The sequence below is a fragment of the Lethenteron reissneri genome, chromosome 45 (genome assembly GCF_015708825.2).
Source record: "Lethenteron reissneri isolate LAM-NWPU_2019-01 chromosome 45, ASM1570882v1, whole genome shotgun sequence".
In the NCBI taxonomy this organism is placed as follows: Eukaryota; Metazoa; Chordata; class Hyperoartia; order Petromyzontiformes; family Petromyzontidae; genus Lethenteron; species Lethenteron reissneri.
In genome coordinates this window covers 7,080,023-7,094,925 of record NC_083823.1, presented here as the reverse complement: position 1 = coordinate 7,094,925, position 14,903 = coordinate 7,080,023, and the positions used below count along the sequence as shown (strand labels likewise).

Genomic DNA, 14,903 nt, shown 5'->3' with positions numbered 1-14,903 from the left:
GATTCGAATTTTTTTTTTACTTTACCGGTACGTTTTCAGATCAGAAGATTTACCGAGGTTCCCACAAGGCCATGCGGGAGGGCGTGTGGCACAGTCTGGCGCGAGCTATCGTAGCGTACGCTTGTGTCGCTACAGTTCCCTGCGGTGAGTACAATGTCTTTAAAAAACAATGGCGCTCGATCTCTCTAAATAAAATTAAACGTTAATCGCTTGTGCGTTCCGAGATTAGCAGTGGATGGGACACCACCCTGCAACTTGCAGATGTCTCGGAATGGGAAAGGGTTAAGAGACTGTGTGTTGGCAGTGATGTCAATGGAAAAAAATCTGGCCACCAATGTACATTTTGTAAATGCTCCAGATATATACTTTGAGGTCGGGCAGGCAGCATTAATGGTTAATTTACGGTGAGATCGTGTTCGTTCGACAAGTTTTTAAATCAACCCAATTCTCTCTGTGTTTAAAAATAATTGGCTGCCATGCACGTGTGGCTTAACACACATTATATAGCATGTGCTCGGCTGGTGTCTTCTTCGCAAGTCATTTTGTCAAGACAGCCTTGACTGTTAAGTTGAACAAAACGAAAGCAATTGTGGAGAAGGAGGCGAGGAAGAATAAGGCGTGATTGTCAAATGAGGAACTAATTAAGGTAAAGTCCATTGAAAAGTGCTTTAAACGGGTGTGCATTACAGTTCATAAATATAATACAGCAATCCCCTTCTCAAATTACGGACGTGGAGTGCAAAGCCACTTTATTAACAGCACACACACGTGCTTGCTATCCGAAACTGCCCAACAAGACTACCGAAATATTTCCTCCGCGTGTCAGCAAATGCCCTGTTCAATAAGCATTCAACATATGTTAGGGGCACGCTCGCTTTAATCAAAAGACGACTCCGGGACTCGTTTGGCGTGGATGCGTAATTATTTTAGCCCGCACGGCACCCGAACCTAATGCAAACTGCTCGACAGGCGAGAAAGAACAATCGGTAGGAATGTCTGAAGGAACTGTGCCAGCCCATATGGGTATAACTTGTGAGTATGTGGAAGAAGCCATAGACAGCGACAGGACCGTGCTGCATTTTTGAGGAGCGACGGAGGTTCCCGCACACATGTTCATGCAACGTGGGGAATTATGTAAGCTATCACCATTCACTCGCATGTGTCCATTTAAAGAGGGGTGACGAGGTTCACGCCTTCCAAGCTCAGGAATATCAACAATTGTTCCTGCCGTAATAAAATGGAATTACCACTTGTGGCTCGGGACCATGAACCTCACGCAAGCACCGTCAAAATGTTCATTTTGAGCACGAACACAAGACACAAATAAACCACTAAACGTACTGCACGACACACAGCACATTCCTGATGTGGCGTCTATGGACGCCTCTGCTGCCGGAGGATGAAGACAATGAGAGGTGTGCGACAGCTAAGGGAACGAGCATGAAAGCGCAGGTTGGGGCTTGGGTCCGGAGGTGTTGAGTCAAAGTGAGAGCCCCGGGATTAGGCAATGCGTCACGACTGGCTGCTCTGGGCAATTAGACTGTAGATGCTGCAAACTGTGCCAAGGCCTCTCGTCAACAATTTCAAAAGAAAGGCGAAGCAGCTTGCAAAACAGCTGCAGCTTGTGGTGGGGAGAGGGGCAGTGGTGGAAATGGGCCAGAACGCCCAGGAACGCCGTGGCGGGAGTGAACATTTGAACCCGACTGCGTTCCGGAAGAAATCGAGGATTCATATTTTTTTTATTGATTTGACTCACACTTAGACCCCTAGGACTAACAGAAAGACCCACAGACATGCAGAAAAACAATTAGAGACCCACAGACACACAGAGACCCACAGACACACAGAGACCCACTGACACACAGAGACCCACAGACACACAGAGACCTACTGAAGATGAACCCACAGACACGTTGAGAGACCCAGATACACAATTAGAGATCCAGAAACATGCACAGAGACCCACTGACACACAGAGACCCACTGACACACAGAGACCCACAGACCCACAAAGACCCACCGAAGATGAACCCACAGACACGTTGAGAGACCCAGATACACAATTAGAGATCCAGAAACATGCACAGAAACCCACACACGGAGCAAAGCTCCTCCTCAGATTGAGTGATGGCGAGGGGAATCATTTATGAGTTCCCCCAGTAATTCCTTCCCATTTCCAGCCCTGGAAGGGGATGGTAAAGGACTTTCTGGTATCCCCACAATTCCATAAAAAAGGCAGTAGTAGATTCCTCGGCACATGACACATGGGCTGGACACACACTCGCACAAGTACCCAGAGGCAAGGGATCAAGATAGCGTGTGTACGCTACAACCAAGCAATTGTCTGGAGTTCAATGACGAACCTCTCCTTATAAACGCAGCGCGAGTTTCTTCAGAGCAAGTGGGCCAGGCGTCAACTCTGCTCACGTGTTTCTCCGTAATCTACATCGCAAAACAAAATAGGCACAGAACTGTGGAGTGAACGTGATCTCGTTCACTCTATACATCCTTTCACCAGGCAAGCACTTAAGGATTATGCAGTGGCCAACATATTAATTCTAGATTTGAAGCTTTCGTGACTGCAAGGTTTCATATTCTTAGGCTTTTTCGGTAAAGTCACGTAAGTAAAAAATTAAAATTATTAAAAGTAAAATAAAAATAAAATAAAAATCACGACGTTTCGGAGGCAACACAAGCTTCCGTCTTCAGGTGAAACAGCAATCGTGCTGTGACGGTTCCAAGTACTTGATACAGCAATCGTGCTGTGACAGTTCCACCTGAAGACGGAAGCTTGTGTTGCCTCCGAAACGTCGTCATTTTTATTTTATTTTACTTTTATTAATTTTAATTTTTTACCTATGTGACTTTACCGAAAAAAACCTAAGAATAATTGGCCAACATATTGTTTCTTTTATATATATAAAGGCCTAAGTGTGGCCCTTGCTGCCAGGAAATTAAGGGTGTGTATAATGATTCGTCAATTAATATTGTTTCTTAAGCTCAAGGTTAATGCATGTTGAATACATTATTTGCGATTGATATCAATCATTTGCAAATGTTTTCCTTCACCGTAATTAAATAAATGCGACAGGGAAAAAAATTTGACGGACAATGCAAATGCAACCATTAAATGAAACGAGAACATTTTTATTGTTTGACGAGAACCGTGACCGGAATGAGATGTGGAAACGCAGGACCACGCAAGTCCGAGCGCGGTGGTCATCGCGCTCGAGTTCTGTCCATCACGAATGCGCGTTGGCAATGGGGTGGAGAGGCCTCCATCCAGCAGTGCAAATAGTCATGGCGCACGATGATGTACGTACGCCTTTGAACTTCTTTCGCACCGTACGTAGCCAACCGCGCTAATCGGAGGTGCGGGAGGAAGGACAGCAAACCGTACTGCGGTGCCCGATATGGAATTGGTTCCACGGATTGAAATGTTCAGAATATCGAGTGAGAAATGTTGAGCCAACGTCCATTGTTGCATCACCAAAGGCACGATTCTGTTGGCATCCACTGCACCAAGAGACATTTTGCGCGTGGATACCACTAGCCTTAGGTTAAGTCCAGCCTCTATTGTCCATCTTAGATATCGCACAAGAGCCCTTCCTGGTGCCAAAAGGAAACCGACAAAAACCTGCCATTTACAAAAAATGAAGCCTCATTCACACAAAAGGTTTGCAAAAGCACAATGAGCACACGGAAATAATGCGCGAACGTAAGCCAAGAAACATAAAAAACGTTACGTCAGCTTGCACTCGTCGCATGTCTGAAGCACGGCACGGTGCATCAGGGGGGAGCATGGAGCCAGGGGCAGTGGATGGAAGCCGTGACCTTCCTTGGCACAAAAGGGTCTGTATCACAACCAGCGCGCAGGTGCCCATGACGTCACAACGACAACGGATCCCCGTGTAGCCTCAACAGACTGTCGGGGCGAGCGCTGTTAGCGAGCACCTATTTAGGCCGGCACGGCACACGAAAGGGGTAGGTGGCCAACACCACGCCCGGCCTCCTTTGTCTCCCGAGTGGCAATGTTCACGCACCGCACCAGATATTCATTTGAGGCCGAATCGACCAAGGGGAGGGCCTAGGACTGGCTCAGATAATCGTCACTTGTGTCGGCCGTGAGCGGGAATCGAACTCGGGTTGCCAGGTTCGTAGCGCAGCGTAGCGCGATCTCTCTCCCACCACCATCGCTCTGCCAGGCACAGTTCAGTCGGGTCTCCTCCACCTCTTCCCTCTCCCCTATGCCGCCAAAGTGACGCATCACTGCATCTTATAATGGAAGCGTTTCTCTGCGGCACCCCAGAGTCAATGTCCGGGGCAGCCGGCGATCGCGCTGCCACCTTCCTTGACCGTGTGCCATTTTAACAAACCCTCCTCCCCCCCCCTCACTTTCTCGCTTGTCGAAGGTTTCGCTTTCACGCCTTCCCCATGAATATCCTCAACAAATTCTCTCACACGAGCAGTGTTCCGGTCAGGAGTTTAAACCCCCTCACTCCTCCGTCAGCCTTAATGGACTTACCCTTACCTCAATGTACTCGCTCATTCAAGTCCAGCATTGGAAGGTTTCACTATACACCCGTGTGCAACTCAATGCAAATGTTTTCTCGTTGATCAAAAATACTTCCACGTTCAGATTCAATATGCGCAAGACCTTTAGCTGGCACGTGCTATTTGGCCCAGCATGCTCATCAACTCATGGATTCAAAAGCAAAAACACAGAATATGCCGTCTGTCGGAGGCCTCTAACCCGCATTGCACACAATTGTTAACCATCTGCTTTGTCGTGTGGACACACGCGCAATGACCCAACTCGGGTATTCATAATTAACTGTAGTTGAATTTAATCGCCGAAGAATGTAAGCAGTTTCCATGAACCTTGGGTGAACTTGATACTTTGTTCACCAACCTAAAGACAGACCAGTGGTTTGCAACCTTTCTAGACCGATGTCAAACCATTAAAAAAAAACTTCTGTACCACGGTGCATCAACAAAATATAATTATAAAAAAATATCATTCCAAATGATCGATTCTGGAACATTCCTGCAGACCACTTCCCATGGTCTTGCGGACCACCAGTGGTAGTGGGACCACTGTGTTGGGTAGCACTGCTCTAGACGACGACTTGAAGTTTCAAGAATCAAAATCTTAATTGATTATAATTGATCAATGTGTGACCATTGTTCTTCAGCAATTATTTCTACATATAAAATCGAATAACTCTCGAAATATTAACTTCCTCCAGAAATGCTCACACAAATCTGGAAGGTTGAATATGTGCAGAAAAAGCGTTTCGCGAGTGGCTCATCCACACCTATCCTGACAACAGAGGCAATGTATCTCAGTATTTTTGGTTGAGAAATTACGAAACACAACTGAACTGCGATAACCATTGGCCAAAAGTGTCAGCGAAAAGTCTGCTCATTAAATCTGCATATCATTGACCTAGACACGGCGTAAAAAATCATTAGGCGGCGTCTCTTGGTGAATTGTGGGTAGTAGAATAGTGAATATGAAAAGTATATTGCATTGCAAATATGACATTAAGTCCATAAACCATCCAGAGCAATGTTTTCCAACAGCATTTACGCTAGGGTCAACTCTGGACACAATAATCGTTGTTGTGAATCTGAACCGGCTCGTGCGGCCAATTAAACAAAAGCTGCTGCTGGGTTGTCGGGTCCACAACCACAGCCCCCCCCCCCCCCCCCGCGTGCAGGAAAGCTAAATTGTACGAAATAATGATGTTCCTTTTCTGGCAACAATTGTGGACATAATAATAGGGTTGTTCCCCTTTATTCTGGCAACAAAACCAAAACCTTTTTACAAGGATTCATTTCATAATTATGGACATTTTTAAATAACTCAATTTAATTTAAAAAATAGCCTTCAGGACTGAGTACAGTATTGCACATTGTAATTTTGGATGGGAGCCGAGACTTAAATTGACAGTAACCATGAACGTGTCATGTTTTTTGATTGGTGTTATTGCTGATGAACACACAACATCCTGCGAATCGTAACCCTAATCCTAAATATACCCACGACCGACCACTGCCACAATTCCTACCAGTGTTTACTCGTGAGCTGCCTCCGAAGCAGCAGACATTTCAAGGTGTTTTTTTTTCTTCCCTCTAACGGGCAGGTGCCAGACGACGTCATTAAAACCCGCTGCTTTTCAGTAAGGATCCAAAACCAACTTTAAAATAAATTACCTTTTTTGAAAAATGTAACATTGCTAATGGAGCAAATGCAGATATGACAGACCGATTTTAAAACATCGAACGCAAACACGCGGTAGGTAGACACAAGAGCAAAGGTTTCCTTCAGCTCGAAAATTGCTGCTGTGTGCACCCAACGCTTTAATGAACACAAAGCGCTAAGTATTCTGTGCGAGGGAGTACCACATCAAATGACTTTGGCCAACAACGCGAGAACCCTTGGGCGGCCTTCACAGAAATTCAGACGAGTGCCTTCCATACAGACCCACAGAGTCACCGTGTTGTCAAAGTCAAGTGATACGCAACAATGATGCTTATGCATGGAGCGACAACAACACGACTGCATAGCCACCTTTCCGTACAGAATGCAAGCATATTGGCTGCTCAAACGAAGCCGTGCCAAAAACACAGATGCCAATTACTGTTTTTTTCCTCCCAATTAACATTCATTTGTGAGTAGCTAGGTAAGGAAAGGCCGTTTAGAGCAAGGTTGAAAATGAATACAGTATACAAATAGCACATGGACCTTTAACGCCCAACATTTATATCGTGCTGCTACCTGCTAATTGCCCCACCCATTCTGAACAAAGCCAGAGAGCAGCCGAGGTCCATGGAGCTGTGGGAAGACAGAGTGAGCATTGGGAGGCAGGGACACATTTTTTACTGCTCATTTTATGCACAGGGTAAACATCCTAGATTTGAAGCTTTCGTGACCGCAAGGATTCATACTCTTTGGTTTTTTCGGTAAAGTCACGTAGGTAAATAAAATAAAATAAATGATTAAATTTAGTTGTTTTCATTTATTTACTTTTTTACCTACGTGACTTTACCGAAAAAACACAGAGTACAGGGTAAACATGTTGTGTAGAGTAAAATGATTTAATATTGTTTTGTCTTGTTGCTTATTGCCGTGTACGGCTTCCTGAGAACGTCTGTACTTCGAATATCCATCCTCATCCGTCGTTGTCTGTGCTCTGCTAGATGAAGGCCCCCCCCCCTCATCACGGTGTCTCACAGTGTTGCGAATCCACAAAGACAAAGGTCACCCGTATAGATTTAAAACACTGTTGGAGCAAGTGCTGTTAGCGAGCACCTATGAAGGCCGCCGCCACGGCACGCGAGGGGGTGGGTGGCCAGCACCGCGCCCGGTAGCCGTACCGGGTACTGATTTGGGGCTGAGTCGACCTAGGAGAGGCCCAGGACTGGTTCAGATAATTATCAGTGGTGTTGGCCATGAATTGAACTTGGTTATCAGCGCACGAACAGCTGCACGACCGCTCCCCACGTGAACGTGATCTCATAGCTCCATCGAAGTCATTTCTATCGTCTTAGGTGCGGTCCGTCCTTTCGTATGCGATTCAGTGGCAATGTACGCAGCGAACCAAGCTCTCAAAAGTCAAGCCCTAAATACAAATAAGTATAAACGATAAACACTGAGGTTCCTCAACAAAGTTAGAAAATATAAAACAAAGGGAGTCGGGCAAAGCGGTAATCTCCCGCCAAGGTTATTTACAGCAACGTTAAACGGCATCACGCAATAATTGGATGAATAAATAAACAAATATACAAAGAAACATTAACTATCTGGGGCTCGCTGATCGCACAGCTATTATAGCCACTGTAAATTCGTCGCAGGACATGATTTAAGAACCGTAAGAAGAAAGGCTGAACATTCATTTGGGATCCAAGTTAATCATGAGAACAACAACAGGCGTTAAAATGCAAGCGCGCTGCACTGGATGCATACATCTGTTGGAAGGACGCCATTATGAATACACATCAAAGTTTCCCTACGGCATCTAGCGAAGGTGGACAAGGACGTACATCGACGAGCGATAGTAGACTGGAGTGTTTAGAAGCAGAAATAACTTGATAATGAAAGCCAACAAATTATATCAAGCGTAAGTGTCCCCACGTGCAGAACTTTGCACTTAGGGGAAAATTCCGTACCGTGCACAACAAAGTGCAATGCCTTTGGCTTCAGATCTGGGCAGCTCATCTCCAGGCTAAAAAAAAACCGAACATCGTCTCAGTTGTTACTGTGCGACGATAATGAATCATTCACTGCACTAAATTTAGATCTAAATTCGGTTCAACAATGATGACTTGGTCAGCAAATATGCAGTGAACCATTCACTTCTCTACCGGACGAAGCAAGAACATTTTTAATAAGTTACAGAAAGATTAATCCTTAAAGGATTCCAAAGGCCTACATCACCTGTAGATCATCTATCAATGTGACTTGCTGCTATGATGTATGTTATGGGGGGGGGATGCTTTACGCTGTGTCTGCAGGATGATTGCATAATTGGGATGTAATTCATGAAACGGAGGAGGGAAAAAAATCACTGTTAGATAGCAGATGGAGACTCGTTCTTGCTTTGCAGACGCTGCCATGCGAGCCCATTAATCCGGAAATGTATTCAAGAGCGTGAAGCTTGATTTAAGTGTAAAAAAACACCCCCGAACAGATAGCACAACATGTATACAGCAACGTCGATTTCCAGCACACGCAGTGGAAGTTTTGTTCAACAAAAGGAACGTGGCCAGTCCGCCGTTTTTGCGTCGACAATTTAGTTAGTCCGCAATTGTGTCAAGCGGTGAAGATTCAACTCTTTTTTTCTAATGCAACCTGAAAGCACAATTCAGGTCAAATCATCGTTTCAAAATAAGCAAATTAAATTAATAGGTCTGGAAAGAAAAACACGGTTGCAAGTGAAAATGTCATAAAGCTAAGGAATACGGATTTCAATTTGAAGCCTGGATCTCAGTTTCGTGTAATCAAAACTTATTTTTACAATTCAGAAAGTTTTTCACGTGAAAACAAAAAGAAACTGGTGAAACATCGATGTATTTTTTTTAACCAACAAAATAGCGGCCAGCACTGTCTGTCAAACCCAATGTTTGTCGCCACCGACTGGCAGCACAGCTGCCGTTTGTATCAGGTGGAAACGAAACAATTCTGAAGCATCTACAAAGCCTCTTCTTCTTCTGCCTACCCAGCAACGGGATGGATTGTGCATGGCTCACTCTTTACACACACCACATTATTTTGGCATTATTTTTTCTGTTTGAAATGAGATCTAAGCTCGCACTAGATCTGGTACAATTTTCGCTATGCCAAGGGACTTTTTTATTTCCTTGGTGAGCTCCCTTCGCCTCTAGTCCATTGCAGTGACCTCTGGTTGCCCAACGAGGTCAGTGGCTCTACGAGCCCCAGATTGTCTGGTGGAGCAGATTTGGCCCAGCCAATTGACTTACCCAGTCCGACAATTATTCTTCAACTTAAAACAGAAATGCTTTGACCACCCCGGTTGTTTAAAACGTGTTCACGCGCACACACACAATGTGCTTTAAGTGAAATTCACATTCACAGTATGAACAAGCTAATCGTGGAATTGTTTTCTTTGTTAAGCGTTATTAATAATAACAAAATATGAATGCGTAAAAATACGCATATTTTTTTTACTACGGTATTGTATTGAAACGGTAAAAATAGAAAGATCGAACACAAGGTTACACAAGAATACGTATTTGCGTGATTGGGTACTGCAGGATAGCTGTTTGCAATGCTTGTGTATAACCATCTATCATACTGTTACGTAACTTTCAAATTGACCTTTGTGTCTGTGTCTTGTCAGTGTGTGTCATATTCCTCAGCCTCTGATTGCAGTCGTGTATGTGCTGCACATATTGAGTGTCTGCTTGTTTCAACTGTGTCTGGTTTCATACCAGAGTTTGTATCTATGATTATTATTGTACATCGATAACAATTAATGTTCATCAGAATGTGTTTGCACATTGTTCTGCTCACCAGTGCGCTATCACCTTGTCACAAGCTACGACCATGTCACAATGTGTACATTGCCTATCCTGTTATCTATCAAACAAAGTACTAGACATGACATTTATGACAATACATTGTCGCTATTCAGGGTTTTTTATTTCCAGAACCTAATTTTTTTCGTCTCGTTTATAGTTTTGGTCACCCAATTATTTGTTTATGTAACATCACAGATTTGTACACATGTACCGTGAACGTAAGATTAATACATCAATTTACAAATTTCCACATTCCTAATCGGTGCCCATATGCATCAGTGTGTTCACCAGGCTGTCTGTACGCACGTAACAGTGCGTGTGTACAACAAACGGCTGTCTGCGTGTGTACCAGTTTGTATATCGTCTCACAGGATTGCTCGCCAAGCTTTGGTGGCCAGTACACTGATTATAAAACACGTCACATGTTGAGTGCAGCAGTACAAATCCGTCAGCGGCCCACGAAGCCTGTGGGTACGTACCCAAAGCACACCACCTGCTTCTCCGCACAGTCAGGAGACAAAACCAGCGATCATTGTATCTTGGCAGCAAAATTTGCCGAATGTGCAGACTTAATGGATATGGGATTGAAACCACCACCCCGTGCAAAATGGTTTATTGGCGAGCACGCCCGATCACGGGGCTGTTCAGTCAAGCCTACGACCCGACCCGCTATGTTATCTAGCCGTGCACAACATAAACCACGATTTTTACGGTGCACAGGCACGACAGAGAAACCCTCGCCCTGCCCCCTTTGTAACCACGAGGCCGGAGAGCTTTGCAACCGGTGGTGCCGCGGGAAAATTCCCAGGTGTGCCCTGATGTTTTCGATTTGATCAACAGAAACACAGGGCAATGAAAGAGAATAATTGACAAACACGTTGACAGAAACCCACAAGAATCAATTAAATAAGACGAACACATAGGCGTTGAAATGAACACAGTAGACACAAATAAAACCACAAAATTGATTAACAAATGCCATATTTCCACAATGGCAAAGTCCATCCGTAGCGGCGTTATCAATTTAGAAAGATGCGTGCACACACACACACATCATCATCATCATCATCAGTCATGAGCAATCGACTGCTGGATTTAAGGCCCACCGTAATATTTTGGTTTGGTGAAGCGTGGAATAACTCGAGGTTGTGAGCCACGATCCACCTTTGTGAAATACACAAGGTGATCATCCAAGCCCTTCCCTCCCACCACCTTCCCGTCCTAACGGACAGCCTGCCCCATCTGCTCGTTTACCATCACGACGACGATTAACTCCTCCAACTCAACAGCGTCCTGCCCTCTTACACCTCGAACGTGGCGCGCCATTCGAGCGGTTAGAGTCTGTGCAGACACCTAATTATCATCACACCATACACATAATGACCCCCCCCTCCAATCCTCCAATGACGCCACCTAAACACGAGCAAATATAACTCGTGGCGATTACGGTTACAGTAATGGTGACGCACTCCACCTTGGCGGTTTCGTCACGTTCACCTGAATCCACAGGAGCCCGTGTCCCTACACCACTGTGCACCCCCCCTCCAGGGTGACTCCCGCTGTGCTGGAGGGGGGGGGGGGTTGGTGAGTTGGGGGTCCTGGAAATGTTGGGGGGGTGTTGGGGTAAAGGATGGGGAGGGTACCTGGAAAGGGGGGATCACTGCGACCCCCCTCACCCGCCCCGGTCGCCCAATTGTAAATGGCAGAGCCACCAGTCTATCACCGCACTCACCTCTAAATGTCCCTACATCGTGGCTTGCCTGTTCCATGATGAAAAGATTCATCCATCACGTTCCCCACAACACAAACTCATATTCGCCTCCAATCACTGGGTTCACCCTTAAATGGTATGTACGGTGTAAATCTATCACCGCAACAACTACAACATCGAAACCCCATAAGTAACGATGACGATGGTGAATATTTATCTCCCGGCCACCATCATCACGACGGGCCATTCAACTTTAACTTGCAACAATTTTTTGTTATTTTACCAGGTAAGGCCCACTAAGCTATGTAGCTCTTTTCAGAAGCGACCTGGCCACAAATGATAGCCCAACTTAGTGGCTTATCGCGTGGAAATGTTTATCAGCCACATACTCTAAACGTATGTTTCTAAATGTTAAGGGAAAAACCGGAGGACCCGGAGAAAAATCCACGCGATCGCAGGAGGAAGAGACACGCAAACTCCAAATATACAGCAGCAGGCGTCAGGGTCGGGATCGAATTCACGTCCTCCTGCGTACCAGGCGAGGTAGTCAACATCTCGCCACCGTTCCAGCAGCAACAGCTTTCTGTCAACAACCCTCGATCAAGGGGCGGTCGTGCTCCCTGTTGCTGCTCCTACATTCTAGAATTAATTTTCTATGGCCATCCACACCGCACAGACCCAAGTAATTTCCCCCCCAGCCATTGTTTCTATGAATTGTACCCATGAGCATCTCTATCATCAGGTCATCTCAATTCCTTCGCAGGCCTGTAAGAATGTCAACGCTCCTTGCCTGCTCTAATTAATACAACCCCACAAAAACCACACCCTCAGCACAACAACAACACAACTACCTCTCCCCAAATGGTTAAAGGGTTCTCCGATTTGTTTGCGTGGTTTTGAGATGCGGTCGGCTAGAGAGATGCTTTGGGAGAGAGGCAGCAGCTGTTGACGGAATTCACGTCCATGAGTTTCTGGCTCACGGCCACGCGTGACACAAACGTGGAGGACACATCCTCTTGAAGTCTCGCCCGCAACTGTTCCCAATTGTATCCCTTGAGCACTCTCCTTCAACCCTATGATGCCATTTAGGGGCCATTGCTCCTCGCAAGTGAAGTGTTTGTAGTGATGAAGACTCTGACAATTTCCCGACACATCTGCCGTGTTGTCAAGGTCTTGAAAGGCGGCAGCAGCAGCAGCAGCATCCCGTCAACATCTCATCCCCCACACACGAGTAGCCTGCCACGACTTTGTACCCCCATTCATTATCAAAGGCGCGATACAAACAATACACAAATGAAAGAGCATCGGCATTATCTTAAGCAGTCTGTACTCGTTCTTTGCAATGTTGTCGTCGTCGTCTTTGTGTTTGCTGTGTTTAACGCACCGCGGATCTCCCCGTTGTAAAATAGCCGGGAAAGCTGTCAAAGTCTCACCATCGTCCAGGTGGAGCGAGTCAAACGCACCTCCGATTAGCAACGTGTTGGCCACGTGCGGTGCGAAAGAAGTTCAACAGAGTAGCAGTGCGTGCGTGTATCGCGGGGATGGCTGTTGTTGGGGGGGGCTGTTGTTGGGGGGGGGGCTGTTGTAGGGGGGGGGCGTTGTTGGGAGGGGGGGGGGTGGCTGTTGTTGGGGGGGCTGTTGTTGGGGGGGGGGGGATGGCTGTTGTTGAGAGGGGGGGGTGGCTGTTGTTGGGGGGGCTGTTGTTGGGGGGGAATTGCTGTTGTTGGGGGGGATGGCTGTTGGGGGGATGGCTGTTGTTGGGGGGGCTGTTATTGGGGGGGGGGCTGTTGTTGGGGGGGGGGATGGCTGTTGGGGGGATGGCTGTTGGGGGGGGGATGGCTGTTGTTGGGGAGGGCTGTTGTTGGGGGGGCTGTTATTGGGGGGGGGGGCTGTGTTGGGGGGGGGGGATGGCTGTTGGGGGGATGGCTGTTGGGGGGGGGATGGCTGTTGTTGGGGGGGCTGTTATTGGGGGGGGGGCTGTTGTTGGGGGGGGGGGGATGGCTGTTGGGGGGATGGCTGTTGGGGGGGGGGATGGCTGTTGTTGGGGGGGGCTGTTGTTGGGGGGATGGCTGTTGTTGGGGGGGGCTGTTGTTGGGGGGCTGTTATTGGGGGGGGGCTGTTATTGGGGGGGCTGTATTGGGGGGGGGCTGTTATTGGGGGGGTGGCTGTTATTGGGGGGGTGGCTGTTATTGGGGGGGTGGCTGTTATGGAGGGGGGTGTTGGGGGGGGATGTTGTTGTTGGGGGGGTTTGCTGCTGTTGTTGTTGGGGGGGGGGGGGGTGGCTGTTGTTGTTGTTGAGATGTTTACCTCTTGGCGTCGAGTCTGCTGCCCTTGCGCTGCAGCACGGCGGGCACGCAGCTCGTGAGCTCGGTCCAGTCGGCGTGGAGGCCGCAGCTCCATCCCGTGGAGAAGCGCGAGAAGAGCCACGTGTCGCGTCGGCCGGGCCGCAGGCAGGCGCACTTCTTCTGCCCGGCTCGGCACTCGCACGGCAGCTCCAGCTGGATGTTGCGCACGAGGTGGCGGCCAAACGTGGTGCCGCCCGTCTTCTGGATGTGCAGGAACACGATCACGTCGTCGCCTTTGAGGTCGAAGGGCACCGTCTTGTCGAGGTCGCGCGTCGCGAAGTGAAACTTGCGCACGTAGTGAGGGTCGGGCGCCGGGTAGGGGTCCAACGAGGAGGAAGAGAGAGACGAAAGGGACGACGACGACGACGACAAGGACGACGATGATGATCCACCACCGCCGCCGCGGTGCGCCTGTGGTGTCGGCGTGAGGAGCAGGAGGCCGCAGCCCGTGCCCGGGCACACGTACTGGTAGGCGATGGTGAAGAAGATTAGGGCCGCCGCCGCCACCAGCAGCGCTTTGCTCAGCCGCTGGTCCATCTCTCGTCCATGAAAAGGCGCCCGGCAAACCACCACCACCACCACCCCCCCTACCTACCCCAGCAAAATAACCCTGAGGGTGACAACAACCGCGCTCGTGTGCCCACCACCGCTAGCGCTCAGCCCCGGCGAATCACGCGGCCACCGCCACCGCTACCGCCGCCACAAGCGCCGCCGTCGGGGAATCGCGGCGCGGCCGGGGGGAGCAGAAGGCGGCCAACAGCGCCGCGGTCCCCCATGGCTCCCTCATCCCGGCGTGCAGT

The 14,903-nt window shown here is 48.0% G+C and overlaps 1 protein-coding gene across 1 annotated transcript in view; it reads right to left on the bottom strand.

Moving 5' to 3' along the window:
* The window catches only part of LOC133353946 (heparan-sulfate 6-O-sulfotransferase 1-A-like), a 58,601-nt gene extending 43,698 nt beyond the window's left edge, over positions 1-14,903 (bottom strand). Inside the window, exon 1 of the mRNA XM_061570475.1 lies at positions 14,066-14,903. Within this exon, the coding sequence (XP_061426459.1) occupies positions 14,066-14,640 (575 nt within the window). The 5' untranslated portion in view covers positions 14,641-14,903. The remainder of the gene's footprint in view (positions 1-14,065) is intronic.